The sequence below is a fragment of the Oryzias melastigma genome, linkage group LG18 (assembly GCF_002922805.2).
Source record: "Oryzias melastigma strain HK-1 linkage group LG18, ASM292280v2, whole genome shotgun sequence".
NCBI lineage: Eukaryota > Metazoa > Chordata > Actinopteri > Beloniformes > Adrianichthyidae > Oryzias > Oryzias melastigma.
The window spans coordinates 22,189,546-22,207,013 of NC_050529.1; the positions used below are offsets into that span (position 1 = coordinate 22,189,546).

The window sequence follows — 17,468 nt, forward strand, 5'->3', positions numbered from 1 at the left end:
CTTCCATTGTTTTTATCACTTAAACAGCGATGCCCAACCCTAGTCATTGAGATCCATTATCCTGCCTCTTTTTTCCTGCTCTCCCTGCACTTTGTGCTTCTGCTTCTGATTACCTGAGTCAGTTGTTTTCAGTCAATCAGAATGAGTTGACAACAGTGTCAGCCAATCAGGAGAAAGGTGAGCGGAGAGAGAACTGGAAAACAGGCAGTATAGTAGATATGGAATCTGGGCTTGGCAGCCCTGAGTTCAAACTTTATTGCTTTTATGATACTCATAAATAGAAATAGCTCTCAGGACAGAAGCCTTTACAAAACAAACATCAACTAGAACAGAAAAAGGCTTTATCAGAATCTATGTGGACATTTTTCAAAGCCTGAAGTTGCAGCTGTTTTTTTTTTCTTTTTTCTTTTTTTTTAAGTTGGAATACAGTTTGCGATATATTTTATTATTGATTTTTGAGTCAAGCCTGTAGAAGGACATATACATTTTATAAGTGTGTTTATATTTTATTTTATTTAAGTGCAATTTTCTTTTGCCTTAACATAATTGCACAGCATTGATGAAGTTGTTTTTTTTTATTTTATTAAACTTCTACAATTATATAAATGCAACAACATTTCTAAATTTTACACAAAAATGGCCAACATTATGTTAAAAAGTTCATGTTTATCAAGAAAAAAAGCACGAAGGTTTTACCAGTTTTCCTTATGATTACATGAAAAATGTAATTAAATGTGTTTTATTTGTTCAGTTTTATTTTTTATTAAAATGTGTCCATTGATCACTGCACTTTAACTCTGTTCCTTTGATTAAAGCAAAGCAGAGATGAGCTTGATGAAAGAGGAGACGCTCGCTTTCATGAGAGCTAATTATTCATTTCCATCTATGTTTTTTACATAGTGTTTTATTTCTGAGGGATCTGAACACTATAAATAAATGGTAAGTTTAGTAAAATAAAAGCAGACAAGAAATGTGTTTTGGCCACTCAGATTGTTGGAAGAACACAATATCAATGAAAGAGGATAAATATTTCTGAAAACATTTTATTTTGAAATGCAGAACTGCAAATTGATATTTTTCCTTATTCTAAAAGTTAATCAAAGTATTTTAAAGCATAATAAAAATAGGTAAATGTTTCATTTAGTGATGAAAATGACAAGATTTCTTAAGTTTGTTTGAAATAAAACACAAATGTTTGAATTGATAGCATTATTTGTCTGCTGTTAATTCAAGAACATCCTTTTAAATTAGCAAGTTACAAGTTTACATTCATTTCTGTTATTTCATAATTCTTCAAAATTAAAATATGTAAAAAAATGTATTTCCCTTTAAAATTTAAAAACAGCACGCCTTCCTTCATTGACTGATATAACATCAGTTTATAATAAATATTGACCAAATTAGTTAAATTGCTCTGGCGTTTGCATGTAAATGTAAGTAATTACTTTTTGTTGTAGCATGACTTTTATAAAGTTATAAAACCACAGTTGTTATGTATATTTAAGCGCTGGAAGCTCTGTGCTAATGCTAGTGGATCGGCAATTATTGATGACATCATCGAAAAAAAATAACGTCCAAAATATGAGACACTATTTTTTCCTAACTCCTCGCTTGGAGGGCTAAATGAAAGGAAAGGGAGAAGGGAAGAATTTGGATTGGGACCTAGAGTTGCTGACAGTCAAAATGTATCTGAACTGTCATCATGTGTAATATATTGGTGATCAAGGGTCTGAACTGTTGGATGACTGTCTTTAAGGACTTAGTTTATTACAGATGTATAAAAAGCCTTTTTTGGCCCGAAAACTCAAATCGTTTAAGCTGTAACACATTTACTGTTTTCTTCACAGAACTCAGAGGACGATCCAGATGAAGATGCCGAGCTGCACTTTGATGATCAGCAGCCTCCATTCCTGGAAGAAAACCACTTCTCTGAGCAGGAGCTTGCCCCTACATGCTCCGTAGTCCTTCACCCAGCAGAGGGAGGGGCTTCATATGTGGCGTCAGCAGATTATTCTGGTGATGAGAAACCGGAGCGGGGCAGAGACTCTGTCGAGTTTTGTGATGGACTAAGAATAGACGACAGCATGGATCCGGAGGGAAACATGGTCTCTACTGGACAGGAAGAATTCAGAGGAGCTGCTGCTGCTTCTGCTGCTGCTGCTGCTGCTGGTGGTGGTGGTGGGGGACGTGTTCATGTTGAGATTGTTCAGGACACCATTGAGACACAGGAAGTGAGATTTTTTTTTTTTTAACACTTTGACAAATCCCTTCAATATGGAGCAGTTTGCAGGCTCAGCACTGAACAATGAGCCAACATTTGAACATCTTCCTGTCCTTCTCTCAGACAAACGCTATGGTGTCTCCCATGGTCGGCCATTACTACCGGTCTACTCGTCTTGGAAGCATCCTAGAAAACATAGTTGGCTCTCGTCTCACTGAAGACTTCGATGAAGCAGCAGGAGACGAATGGATGCCGGGGGACTTTGTGCTGGTAGAGGGACTGCCTCGACTTCCATCCAACGCGGTTTTCTTCCTCGATCTCATTCCATGGGATGGAGATGATGATGGAACTGCAGTTCAGGTGGGATATTCTTTCTAGAGAAGGTCTCTGTGTGGGCATAGTATCTGTCAAACAAACAAACCCATTGGGCTGTTTTTGATTGCTTTCAGATTCTCAGGTTGGGGATCAACAACATCCTAGCTTGCTGTGACGATAGAGGCTTCAGATCGGTGGCTCTTCCTGCACTCGGAGAAGGAATGGCCCTTAGTTTTCCCATCAGTTTGGTAGCCAGAGTCATACTGGAGCAGATTTATGAATACGAACGTGAGCGAGCCAGCAGCACAGACCTCTCAGTTCGTATTGTCCTTCTGCCTGAAAACGAAGAAGCTAAAGAGGTGAGAGAACCAGATTTTACTGTTCTAAAAAACATTTTCTAATGATTTGAGTCTTTTTGTAAATTAAAACATCACATTTTTTTATATATTACTTTAGAAATGTGACTCAACATCATCTGACTTTACATGTTTCTTCAAACTTTGATCAGGTCACTGATTTTGAAAATTGGAAAGTACATTCAGTAGCCACTCTATTAGGTGCAACTTGCTAGCACCAGCTTGCAGTAGCAGGTTAAGGTACGGGCAGTACGGGCGGTCGCCTGGGGCGGCAGTTCAAAGGGGGCACTGACTAAATACTTGGGAAAAAAAAACTTGCACAACTATTGTTTTTTTACTATTGGCTATAGGGTTACACGGTAATAATGGTTGCTGATAATTAGTGGACAATTTGACGTAATGCCGATAAGAAAAAAAATCACAGATAAGCATAAACTCCCATTTCTTCCTCACTTTGTATTTTACATGTGTCACAACTTGTCTACTCCCCCCACCTTCGCCCATCCTTCAAGCTTTAGTCGTATGTAATGTCTTGCCTCAGCGTCTGCACAGAGATTTGTCGGCAACATATAGTGCAGCCAGCACTCGTCCGCGCGGGCTAACTTTAGCGCGTCGGAGACCAACGACTTACTCGCTGTTTGCTAAATTTGTTGGACAGAAGTATCACAGAGATGGGAAAAATGTCAACCTTTAAAATAAAAAATCCCACAAGGCAGTTAAAAATTCACCACTGTGATGAGTGGAAAGAATAAGCAGTGACGATTGACTGTTTATATGAATCATATAAACGGTCATATCATAAACTAAAGATGTTCTTCTGCAGACTTCGGTTGTAACCAGTGACTATTTGAGTTAATGATGCCTTTCTATCAGCTGGAACCACTTTGGTCATTCTCCTCGGACCTTTGGCATCAACAAGGCATTTCCACAGACAGAACTGCTTCTTACTGGATATTTTCTCTTTTTCTGACCATTCTCTGTAAACCCTAGAGATTGATGTGGGTGAAAATCTCAGCAGTTTCTGAAATACTCCGACAGCCCGTCCGGCACCAACAACCATGTCATGTACCGTTCAAATGTACATTTGGACAAGTGTGCCTAATGGATGAGTGTATCGGAATTAGAAAGCGACAGGAAGCCTTAAATCAGGACAAAAGAAAGATCGAACAGGACAGTAAAGGTTCAGATAGCTTACCTGGAGCAAATGAAGGCAGAATTCCGTGTTTATCAATCCACAGGTCTGTTTCATGAAGGAAATTAGATCTTCTTGAGCGCTTCCGTTTTTTCTTCAATTCCTTTTCCTCTAACCTAGACTGTTTTCTCAGTTTCAACATGACTGCAGCCATCACACCCGCACCAGTTCCACTTTGAACTGGTCACTGTGACTTTGTTTAAACTGCTTCTTATCTCTGCAGGCCTTCACCTCAGTGCAAGAAGAACTTCAACACAAAGGTGGGTTTGGAAGTTCAAATGAAAAATCCTTTTCTAAAATGACTTTACAAAAGAGAAAATCTTGCAAAAATATGACAACATTGGGCTTTACCATCATTCTCCTTCTCAGAATCAAGGAGGATTGTCCTGCTGGGAAAAACTGGATCAGGGAAAAGCCACTTTGCTAACACCATTTTTGGAGACGACCTCTTTACTACACATCATTCTGCAAATTCGGGAACAGTTTCATGTCAGGCTGAGACCAAATGTATCAATGGAGTGAGCACCACTGTGGTGGACACTCCGGGTTTCTTTGACACAAGGCGATCTGAGGAGGATGTGAAACCGGAGATCATCAGGTGTCTCACAGAGTGCTCTCCTGGGCCCCACGCTTTTCTTATTGTCTTTAAAGCAGGAAAATTCACCAAACAGGAGCAGGAAGTTATTGACAAAATCTGTCAGTTCTTTTCCAATGATGCATTGGAGCATGCTGTGATTGTCTTCACTCACGGTGACCAGCTGCCCCCGCAGATGAAAATTGAAGAGTTTATTGCAGATAATGAGAATCTGAGCGATCTGGTCCACAAATGTGGGGGTCGGTGCTTCGTCTTTGACAACAAATACTGGAACAATGCACCACCTGATGAGTACAGGAGTAACCAGTTCCAGCTGGAGGCTTTGCTTACAACCATCGACAGGATGGTGGCAGAAAACAAAGAAGGCTACTACACCAATGAAGTTTTACAGGAAGTGGAGAAAAAAATCCAGATATATGAAGAGAGCATCAAAGCGGAAGCGGGAAACTTAACCCCAGTAGAGATCAGAAAACTGGCAAAAGCCGAAGCGTTCAATGACTTTCTGACCCAGCTGGCAGGAACAGCAACAGGAGCCTTGTTGGGGGCTTTCTTTGGTTTGGCTACCATGGTGGCGATGGTTGTCAATGCTGTTAGGAACTTACCTGGAGCCAGGAACCTCTTGAAGCAAGTCCCCACGGTTGCAGCGGCAGGGAGTGAGGTAGCTTTAGCTTCTGGGATTATAGCCGGCGTGGTTGCAGGAGCTGCAGCTATAACAGGAGGAGCGGTGGGGGGCATAGCCGGACTTGAAGCAGCAAAGGGAGCAAAAACACCAGCAGAGGCAGCAGAGAGGGCCGCCAAGGCCGTCGTCGAAAAATTCAAGATGTTGGAGGGAATACCAAAATAACACGATATTTGAATTGCTGAGCTGCTTTTACGATATCGGCATGAATCCACGGATTCTGACGCAAAGGAAAGTGGCTTTTGATTTTGGCAAAGCTATCCCTGATTTACAGCACTTAAGCCTTTAATACCAGAGCTCCTGTGTTTATGGAAATTTTTTTTATTAACATGATCAACATAATTCCAGAAGCTTGAGCCGCTCCTTCAGAATCTGCTACGTTGATCGTGTTAACGGTCAAAAGCTTAAAGACTTTGTGTCTAACCATCACCGGGGACGCCTCAGGTGTTAAAGGGTTAACTACTAAAAAATGTAGCATATAAGGGCAGGGCTTTTTTTCTCCAATTCAGAATACTTTTGAAAAAATTTTGCTTGTTTTTTTTTTGTTTTTTTTTACACCGTAAATGTTAGGTTAGCGGTACATTGGGCTGTAAGCTAGCAGGAGAGAGTGTAAACAGTTGGATGACGGGAAGTGTGGGCAGGCTTACTCCATGCCAACTGTCCTGTCTACAGCTCAGACACAAATTTCTAACACTACTAATTTCTAAAAACTCAAAAGATGATCTGAGTGGGTTGTCATGGATGCATTTAGGTTATGCAGGGAAAGCATTAGATCAAGTGTCAAACTCAATCACACAAGGGGCCAAAATCCAAAACACACCTTAAGTCGCGGGCGAAACAGGTAAACATTTATTTAACACACTAAAAATAGATTTTTAAATGTAAAAAATGTAACTTTTTAACATAATTATGAACTAGAATATATAGCAATACTTGTGATAATGGAAGTAAGCTGAATTTGGCTGCTGAAGATGCTAGTGCTGATACTTTCAAAGATTTAAAAGATTTTTTTTGTTTCTGTAGAGCGTCAGTATCAATGAGCATCAACAAACTTTATAGAAATCCTTCAAAGTTGGCACACTGTTGAATCTGTGCTTCAGTGCACTTTCTTAAACTTGATTTCTTCAATAGTTGTTTGTTGTAGAGCAGAGAATTGAACCTAACTAAGGAGGTAAAATGTGCCTTCAAAAGAGAGCTAAAAACTTTTTTTTTTTTTTTTACATTTATTGAGCTACATAGGTTAACATGCACGTTTAACTTTACAGACTGGAGTTTTGCTGTACTTGATGTTCCTCAGAACAGGAAGTAACTAACCTCAGACCTGGAAATATCTGGCTGCTGTGAGCAGCCTTTCAGCTTGTGCCATAGTGTCTCCCCTCAAAGATGTCAAGAATAAAGGTGCACTTTCACCTACTACCAGCAGGAGGCGACCTTTGCTCAAACACTGGCCTGCTTGTAGGTGGAAACAGGAAGTTTGCAAAGTGAGCATCTAAACTGACTCCTAACTTGAGATAAAAACTTAGAATTGCACAATGTATTATACAAGCCCTACTTTGATGTTTTTATAAATGTATTTACATGTTAGATATTGCATTGCAGTTTGTACTTTATGCACTTATACATTTCTTCATCTGAAAGATTGCACTACATATATCTGAAGTCTAATATGTATCATCTCAAAGTTTCTGTTTATTGTTTGAACAAAAGTTTGCAAATAAAGCAGTTTTTTATCTTTATTTGTAATTCATTTATTAGTTGGTACGTTTTCCATAAATGCTGCAAACATTTTAATTGATTTTGATCAATTTATTTTAAGCATTAAAAATAATGTAATGCTGTAATAAAATACATTGATTATTAGATTATAAAGAGAAATTAGCAAAAGATTATTGAAGTGGATGCCATCTTCTTGATCATCAAAAAAAGATATTTGTTTTGCAGTAATGCAGTACACACGTCACATTAGATTCACTGATTATCAAATAAAGTCGAGAAGAGTTCTGTTTGTTGCTAGAAAAGGACTGAGAGAAAGCAGATTTATGAAATCCCACCTCTATTGAGTTATTTCTTTCATATAAACGCCTCAGATTCCCCCCACTGGAGCTGGAGGAAGTGACCAGGGAGAGGGAAATCTGCGCATTTTTGCTTAGACTTTAGCCCTGTGACCCGGTCCTGGATGAGCGGATGGATATTTGCAATAGTTCTCATAATCTGGTCCTTATTGGATCAAGTGCAGGTTATTTATTAAGTAAACTGACTAAGTTATGGATTGCTTATTAATCATTATTAATGATTGAGAAAACATTCTTACATCAGGCAGTGACGGTTATAAGTCATCTAGTTAACATAGTCTTGAGTCATAACGTACTTAAAAGTAAAGAAAAGAAAAGTTTAAGTCCAGTTGCTTTGACTCAACCTCAAGATTCTAACAACAGTTAGATCACATTATGTAACCGATGCATCATACTAATTGATAATCATCAGAATATATGATAACATTCATGCAGGAATTGCTCATCAAGTAAAAAAAAAAAAAAATCAATAGATTGTCAATTATCATTAGAAAATATTAATTACTTCTTACATTTAGGATTGGCATGAACACTCAATGACCTCTATGTCAGTGAGGTTTAAGAAGAAATACTATTTATTTATACATTTTCTTGAATTTATGGAGACATGAACTCATTGCTTAACTTGTTCTAGAGTTTAGTTTTGCACACAGACCCAATAAAAGTGTGCTTGTGGTGTTTTTTTGGTTCTGACATCCCACAGTTTTTCCCCACCGTCATTTTCTAAGAACTGCTTTTGGAGATCGGATGCTAATGTTTTCCCACTAGCTTTGTATGGAAGTTGCAGAGTGTAAAAATCAAGAATATGGTTTTAAAAGTCTGGATTGATGAAGTAAAGTGTTAACCAGCTTTATGTATGACTCCTCCTCCTGATCACCTGAGCTTCATGTATGTGGAAGAAAAAACAGGAAAATCGTATCTGTCTACTCAATACATACTGGCCTATTTCTTTGAAATCAAATTAACTTTTTAAACTTGATGATGAAACAGCTCATGTTTGAAATTTATTTAATTATGGCAAATATTTTAAAATATTTGGTAATACTGCTTACAGTATGGTGATTACTAGGCATCTACATTGTACCAACGAGGTACTTGTATTGTACCTACATGATACCTTCTGGGTACGTGGTACTTACGTAGGTATGTGGCACATAACTCTACCACATGCATTCAAAGTACTTAAAGAGTTATTTTTTGTGTACCTACTTTCTTGGTACAAATTATAAATACCAAGAAATACACAAACTTATCATATTAATTAAAATACATAAAAGGTACTTTTTGTGTACCCACTCTCTTCTTACACATAGTAAAAACCATGAAAGACATACATGTATTACATGAATTCAAAGTACTTAAAAGGTACTTTTTGTTTACATACTCTCTCTGTACACATTGTAAATACCATAAAACACATAACACATTAATTGCAAGTACTTAGTAAGTACTTTTTGTGTACTTACTCTCTTCTTATACATACAAAATACCACTAAACACACATAAACTTACCACATGAATTTAAAGTACTTAAAAGTACTCTTTGGGTATCTACTCTCTTCGTACACGTGGTAAATCCCATGAAAAACACATAAACTTATCACATGAATTCAAAGTACTTAAAAAGTCATTTTTGCATACACATGCTAAATAACATAAAACACACATAAACTTATAAGTAATAAGGAACCACAAAACTAGCACATAAATAAACAACAACAACCAAGGGAGACGTTAACTTACCACATAAATACCTCATAAAAACTGAGTAGGTACTGTGTAAGTAGCATGTAGGAACAATCTAAGTACCTTAATACACATAGTACGTACATAATAGTACATAAATGCACAGTAGACACTTTGTAGGTACAATTAAGTACCTCATTTGTACCATGTAGGTGCCATAGACTGGAAATACTCAGTAAGTATCATACTTACTTTTGATTTGTATCATTAGATTTTTTTTAATTATTGGATACAATCAGTCTCAATGAATGTTACTGGATATGTCATGTCCTAATTAAATGTAATAAGTTCTTTTAAGTTAAAAAAAAAAAAAAATCTACCTTGTATGCACCTTTTTGTGAGGTATCATCCAAACGTTTGTGTGAAGAAACTTAACTGTTTTTACTGAAAAAAAAAACAACAACAAAAAAAACACAACTGTGCAGTTGAAAGCTTCCTTCCTGGATGAATCAAAGAGTTTCAGCCGACGTGCAAACACATGTAAACACATGCAAACATCAGTGTGTGTTCCTCTGCTGACGGACACCATTTCTTGTGTAAGCCCAGTTAGGACAAATTTCAGTTTTCGGTTTAGTTTGTATAAACTACTGTTCTTCTGTGACCTTTTTGCCTCTAAGGCTTAGAGTATTCTTCAATTATCTTATTTTTATTGCAATCGGTGGCCGTAAAACAAAATTTGTCAGTCGTAACCTGTCTGCCTTTCTCTGGAATCTGTTTCAAACTTCACCGGGAGCAACGTGATTCATCTGATCTTTTTTAATTTTTTCTTTTTTTTTTTTTCAAGCTTCAGACAGTTCAGCCTTTTTGTTGAAGTGAAACTTGGAAAAGCTCCAGACTCAGTCAGCTCCTGATCCCTGACATGAGAAGTGAGCTGCAAATGCATGTAAATGGAAAAAAAAATAAAGATACTTCTGCTGTTGTAGCTGAGATCATCAGGTGGAAAACACCTGCCCCCCCCATGACTTTCTCAAGGAAAATCAGTTGAGCTTTTTTTTAAACCAGACCTGTTCTGCATGTAGTGAGAGTGAAGGAGAGAGCTGAAAACGCTGTCTGGGAAAAAGTAACGGCAGGAATGACATCTATAGTCATGAGTGAGGACAAAAAAAAGACGGTGGAACGTCCAGAGAGAGGAAGAGGGCAAACATCTGAATCAGACCCATGAGTTCAGAGAGGTTGCATGGTGGTGCAGTAACCAACGTTTTGACCTCATGTATATTCTTCTTTTCTTTTCTCCTCCCAAAGTCCAAAAAACTTAAATTATAGGTTAGTTGGTGGTTCTAAATTGTCCCTAAATTGTGTGTGTGAGTGTGTGGGCCAACAGCAGATGGTGACCTGGGTATCATTGACTGTATAAACAGGAAGTTTATCTCTCCATAAATGTATGACTGTATAAACACTGGACAGCTAAGCCTCTCTCCTCTCGTGTTCCAAATAGCAAGAACCTGTGGGCTCTATGAAGTCTTTATGGAAAGTTATTCTAGTTATAAACTGACCAATCAGATGCCTCAGTAAAAGCATGTGTTGTCTGCTGGCCCCACCTCCAACGTTTGATTGACAGATTAGTTCAAGCTGCTTTAAGTGGAAGGGGTTTGGACTTCCAACAAGCTCACTCATGATTGGCGACAGTAGTTCTTCTAAAAACAGAACTCAGACCGTTTGGGACCACTCACTGTCGTCGGGGTCCAGATTGACGAGTTTGGCCTTATTAGCAGCGGTAAGGCATTTTCTATAGGACACGTGAAACCCCGCTTTGTCCAGTGGTAATAATATACGTCAATGGTAGGGATGGATATCTAGATAACTAAACGGTCCTAAAGAAATTCTTTTGAAGCCGTGGTTCTTGAAAACCATCAGCTCCAGTGTTGGGGAGGTGGTCCTAAACTGTCCAATATTTAACTTATCAACTCAACAAAGTGTGTTTAGAAATGAAGACTAGGACAAAAAATGACATAAGACTCAGGAATAATTTCTCTGCTGACCTCCAACACATATAGATGACTCAGGATCAATAAATACTCTGTGAATGATTTAGGGCAGAGATATAACTTCAATGCTTTGCTTGAGTTTCTTCTGTCAAAGACAAAACTTCTGAAGAAAAAAAGAACATTAACTGTGACATTTTGAAATAAAGTACAGATAATTGCATACTAATCCACCCCATAATTAAATTATTTTATAATTAAATTGTCGTCATTATGACATTAATGACAATTATGACATCCATAAGTGCCAGATATTCTCCCAAAATGCACCCTGACTGTGTGACGTCCTTATTTTTAACAAACCATAAGGAGTACACACATTTTTTAATTTGTTAACATTTTAAAAAGTTGTATTTTGTGTTGGCTTTTGGCAAATATTTACAATCAGCTATTTAGCTTGGAAGATTATTAATTGTAAAGTGTTTTAACCATTATTATTCCATATTACAGAACTTCATAAATACATTTGTTTTTTTCTATTTTAGCTGCTTTCATCAGGGGTCACCACAGCGACTCATCTGCCTCCATCTAACCTTCTCCTCTGCATCATCCTCCCCCACATTATCCTCCCTCGTCCTCCTTCACTACATCCCTGATCCTCCTCTTTTGATAGTTTGGATCAAGGCTTCACTGATGTTCCTGCAGGTCATGCAGGAATTTTAATTGGGCCTAAAGTAAAGAGTTGCAACCACTAAGATCCAAGTGATCAGATATCGTCATCACATTCCTGTATTAGTAGATAATGATCAGAAATCTGATCAAAGAAACTTTTGTCTTTTGTTGGAAGTTTGTTGTGTCAAACAATGAACTTTGCTTTTTTTGCAGTTTTTGGGGAACAATGTCACTAGTAAAGTGGAGATTTATGAATATAATGAATTGAGTGTAACTGGTCCAGATTAGAAAAACACAGCAGTGAAAGTAGAAACTCCAAACGTTCAGCTTTTTAAAATGACTTCTAGCTTCATTTAGCTCAGAATGTCTTCAAATTCTTAAACAATAATTAATAACATTAATTTGACATACATGCAAATGATTGAGAAAGTCATTTAAAGTGTCATAACAGAAGAAAACAAGATATAGCAAAAGATATTCCAAAAATGCTTAAAAAAATCAAAAACTTCACAAGAGAAAAAAAATGTTTTCTGTCTTTTTTTTTTTTTAGAAAATAATCAGGCCTGAAAAGATGGAACAATGCAGCACTGAGAAAAGTCTGGAACAAAACAAATAACTGATTACTCCATTGACAAAATCTATGATTCTAGTTGTAAAATGAAACACTGAGGCAGTGTTCTGATGTATGTTTTGGGAGACGTCAGGTCCCAACAGGTGACTGAACAGCACTTTCCCTTTGTCATTCCAGCTCTCAAACCTGTCTGTAAGGATTGGGGGAAAAAAAAACGAAGAGGAGGGAGGTGGTGGGAGGAGGAGGGTAAAGCGTTATCATTCCTGCACTGTTTGAAATCAGCAAAAACAAGCTGTCAAAGAGGAGAAAAAAAACACTTCTGGTCATGTTTGCTCCAAGTGCAAAGAGGTTACGGGAAACAAAACGGATTATTGTAAATGATCGTCTATATTTGGCAGATAATCGGAGTCACATGATTCAGTTTTAGAGGTACTGATTCTGTCCAGGGCCGGAGCTAGAACATGAGGGGGCAGAAGACTTGGGAAGGGTGGGAAATGAGAGCAGCAGAGGGGACACCCATTAAAATGTTATACTCGAAATAAATATTTCGAACAGTTTTACTATTGTTGTTAATTAATTTAAAAAAAATGTTGCTTATGTTATTTTAGCAATACTTACAGAATTGATGACTTCTTAATCTTTGTCAAATAATGTTTCAAAAATTGCAGAGCAAAGCTTTTTGGAAGAGGGGAAGTAGCTCCGCCCCTGCTTCTGTCTCTTATATGTCATTTTGGATGATTTGAAGGGGCCCCTGAAGGAAATAAAAATGTGGTTCTCAGGACGGCCTCAGGTCAGAGCAGCAGGAACTCTTCGTTATTTTCATCTGCCTAAATCAAGCATGAACCTCCTCTGCACACACAAACACACTTTAGGGTTTCCCCCCCAACATTCCTGTTTTCAGCACAGCAGAGTAAATCTGTGTTCCAGAACAAAATAAAGCAGCTCAACAGGTCTGGGACCTGGGACCTTTTTTATTTTCTCGTCTCTGCTGCGTCTCCGTCAGAATACATGAATGCTCGGCTGCAGAATGATAGCATCTAAACAAGACAACAAACCCCCAACAGGGTGGGGGGTGGGGGGCTAACCCCATAAATTTGGCGTTGTCAGAACACGTCTATTACACGGTCTCAGCCTTCATCTGATGGGTTTACGCTCTCCAGGCACAGAAACACGGCCTGAGCGATGCTCCGTTTGTGGATCCAGCTTGTGTTTGAGTGAATGCCTCGGATGCTCCGGGACGGGATAGAGATCTGCAGGGAGGAGGGGAGAGTTAATTGCCCACATCAGCGCCTCTGGCTGCTCATTGTCTCCATGGATCTTTTGAGCATCTCCTGTGTTTTTACAGGAATAATCTTTGAGTGTTTGTGTTGGGTGGCATGCGAGTAAACCAAAGTCTCTCTAAATTTCTAAAGTAGTCTCATTAGCTTTTGTTAGTTAAACCTGTAATGAAAGTAAAGGTGTGTCCAGGACAGGGGTCAGCAACCTTTAACAGTAAAAGAGCCATTTGGGCTTCTTTTCTCCTTATCAAAACCTAGAAAACGCCGCATAGTCTTACTTTGGCCTTTAAGAAATTTGGATTTGCATTCATGACCTTCTTTTTGTTTTGTTTTTTAAATAAATATGAATTATGTCAATTTTTTGGAACAAACAAAAGCAAAAATATAAAAAGAAACTAGCATCTCTCAAAATGAGATTTTTTTTTTCCGTTTTTACCTTTTACCCTTAGAAAAGGCTAAATTAACGAAAAAGCTAGCTCTGTGTTTAAGTACTACCTGAACTGCAAATTAGCATAAATATTTTCACTAAGCTAAATTAGTCAAAAATGTTTGTGGCTAAAATAGAAGCTAAACTCTAAAATAGCCTAAAAACCCCAGTAGATAACAATTAGCCGAAAATGTTACCATATTGCTAAAATATTAGCTAAACTCCAAATTAGCATAAAAACCCCAGCAAAATACGAATTAGCCAAAAATGTTAGCATATTGCTAAAATATTAGCTAAACTCAAAATTAGCATTAAAAAATTAATTAGAAGCCAAATTAGCGACAAAAAAGCTAGTAGTTGCTCAATTACTAGCTGAATTCCTGAATAGCCTAAAATTCCTCAGTAAAATAAATCATTAAAAAAGTTAGCCTGCTTCTAAAATAGAAGATAAATTCTAAATTATTCAAGAAAAACATCTGTATAACAAATTAGCTGAAAACATCAGTATGTTGCTAAATAATTAGCTAAACCACAAATAAGCATAAAATTCTTTACTAAACTAAATTAGTCAAAAATGTTTGTGGCTATAGAAGCTAAACTCTAAATTAGGCTAAAAAAAAACAGTAAATAACAAATTAGCCAAAAAATAGCTTATCTCCAAATTTTTGAAAATTACCATTTTATTTTTCTTCACCCAGAGAGCCACCATGGAGAGATAAAAGAGCTGCATGTGGCCCTGGAGCCGCAGGTCGCAGACCGCTGGTCCAGGAGATTGTTGTCAGATCTTCTGATTTTTCGGCCCTGAAGACGCAGCTCCACTTTGTTCAACACAGACTTATTGCTTCAGTATCTCTTTACAGCTGCATTCAAGCTGTTTGGCTGGATGGCTCCATTATTTTTCACCATTTTTGATGCTCCAGAAATGTTAGGTTGGGGTTAAAAGAGGCTGTAAGCTAGCAAGAGAGCATGTAAACAAACTACTGCTGCTCTGCAGAAACTAAGTCCTGGATTTTTTTTTTTTTTTAATTTTTCCCAAAAATTACATTTAAGGACCACTGGGACTGCTTTTACAATGGATCAAAAATGATCATACTTTAAGGAAAGTGTCACACAGTCAGAGTGATTCCTTCCTTTGTCTCTTAGTCATAAAGGTGTCGTTCTGCGTCACACACATTTGCTCAGAACAAAACTTCTTTAGAAAGCTTATAAAGGAGAGAAACATGGATTCCTACATTGCTGCTTAGAATATTCTGGATTATAAAGTCGACAAACTCGCAGACTCTGCAAATTTTGAGAAATAACGCTTAAGAATAGACAAATTCCTTCAACTTCGATGTGACAAAATGGACGACAAAAAGGACCAAACGTGACAACCGAAAGTGTAGTTTGCCACACATGAAGTGAGACACGTTCTCTAAAAACAGAACCCAACACTTTGGTAACAAACTGGTTTGTTCACGGCACGCCGCTGGAGGAGGAGCAAAAACGGTGGGAGAAAATCTAAAAGAAACAAACTACTCAAAGAGGTAATCATCACACATTTAACCTATGAAGGCCATCTTGTCATCTGTCAGCTAAGAAAAACAAAACATAACTGAAATTTACTGCACAAAATGAAATAGTGAGGTTGGGACCACTTAATGTTTAGTCACTTACATAGATTTCTTTTAAAAGAGGCTTCAATCTAGAAGTCTATAAGAAGAGATCTAAAATCCTTCAATCTTTCCATTTTCTTATGAATTATTCTGGGTCAGCTGCAGGATTTGCTCACTTAACAAAAAATCCTGCTGATGTTAGATGCTGAATTGTGATAAACAGAAACGTAGCAGCAGCAAGTCACTGCCTGCAAGTCGCCCATCCATGCTGTGTTTCCCGCTTTGCTCCCACTTCAAATGAACCTCTCCTGCATTCACTGCAGCCATTTGGGTCAATCATACACCTCGGACGACGGCCACGGAAAGAGAGGTTTTGTTGGAGTCACAAAACTCAGATCAGAATCAGAAATCTTTTCTTTTCTCGAGCTGTCAACAGAGGCAGGCCATGTGGGGGGGGCACGCCCATTCATTCCCTCCTACAACGAGTTACAACAAGTATGACACAGTAGTGAGACATCAGGAAAGAAGGGACTGAGGGTGTGGGTGGGGAGGGAAGGTGGGCAGATGAAACTGCAGAGACGAGCAGAAGAAACTGACAGATTCACTCTTCTGTTCCGGATCTACAAGTCGTCTGGATTTCCTTATGGATTACTGAGGATCTACTGGTGAGTCTTGATTTTTTTTTCCTGCTCGTTGGTCAAAACAATCATCAGGAGTCTGAATTTGGAGCTTTATGAGGTCAAACAGTTCCAGCGTCATCTCAGATTAGGAGTTCTGGATATTTGTCTCTTAAACTTTAACCTGGTGGCCTGCTTAGACATGAACTGTGCAGGAACGCACCTATGCGACACGCTATGCAGTTTCTGTCCTTTGTGGATAAAAAGCAGGTGCAGTTCTGCAGGAATGCTTTGAGTCACAGTGCACACAAACACACCTTCAGTGTCAGGCCAGGTTTATAACCTGGCAGGAGGAACGGTGTTGGTGCACACGGAGGAAGAGGAGAGGATGACAACCAGAAGAAACCAAACACAAATGAAATCTGATCACTGAGAGATGCTTAAAGGCTCACTAAGGTGGTAATAAAGTAAAAAAAGTAATGTTTTATTTTGAAATATCTTCATTTTTCAGATGTTAATATTGTCAACCTAAAGGACTAAAAACAATGAATTAAAAACAACATTAACAATATCAATATCATTAAAAAAGAAAACACAATGAAAATAATACAAATAAATACTTTAAATTTTAGTAAACAACAAAATTCTAGACACAAAAACAAAGATACAAGATAATAAAAAAATTAAAACCAAAATTTTCAGAAAACAAAAGTAATATCCAGAAATCAGAGTGAAATACTATAAAATTAAAAAATAAAAACATGTTGGTAAAATGGAACATCTTTGACTGGATAATGAAATCCAGCATCATTTTATGCTAAATAAGTTAAAATTAAAATGATGAGCAAACGTCATCATCCATTCAGAGATGTCCCAAAAATATTTTTTGTTCATTTCTTGGTTTCATTTTCTACCGTTTCATTTTGATTTCTGTTAATAACTTTTGTTTTTGTAACTATTTTTTCCCTTTTAATGGAAAATCAGATAAGGTAGGCACTATGGGACCTTACTGATTGGATGATGACATTTGTCCATCATTTCAACCAAAAAATTGCTGGGACTGGTCTTTAATAATCATAAAAAAGGTATTAGTATGCAGACTTTGAAGACCTATTTAAAAAAATGAAAATGTCAAAAATCAAATGACATCATCCAATCAGACTTTTCTGATATCTTTTTTCTTTTTTTTTTAATTTCATCTTATTACTGGA

The 17,468-nt window shown here is 37.6% G+C and overlaps 2 protein-coding genes across 2 annotated transcripts in view; both read left to right on the forward strand.

Moving 5' to 3' along the window:
• LOC112141077 overlaps positions 1-6,232 on the forward strand; it is a 9,075-nt gene extending 2,843 nt beyond the window's left edge. The window contains exons 3-7 of the mRNA XM_036216860.1: positions 1,848-2,231; positions 2,345-2,581; positions 2,671-2,895; positions 4,308-4,344; positions 4,454-6,232. Coding sequence (XP_036072753.1) covers positions 1,848-2,231; positions 2,345-2,581; positions 2,671-2,895; positions 4,308-4,344; positions 4,454-5,523 — 1,953 coding nt within the window. The 3' untranslated portion in view covers positions 5,524-6,232. The remainder of the gene's footprint in view (positions 1-1,847; positions 2,232-2,344; positions 2,582-2,670; positions 2,896-4,307; positions 4,345-4,453) is intronic.
• Positions 6,233-15,021: 8,789 nt separating this feature from the next.
• Positions 15,022-17,468, forward strand: part of ltb4r2a (leukotriene B4 receptor 2a) — a 13,562-nt gene continuing 11,115 nt past the window's right edge. Inside the window, exon 1 of the mRNA XM_024264134.2 lies at positions 15,022-16,305. The gene's annotated coding sequence lies outside the window, so the exon portion shown is untranslated. The remainder of the gene's footprint in view (positions 16,306-17,468) is intronic.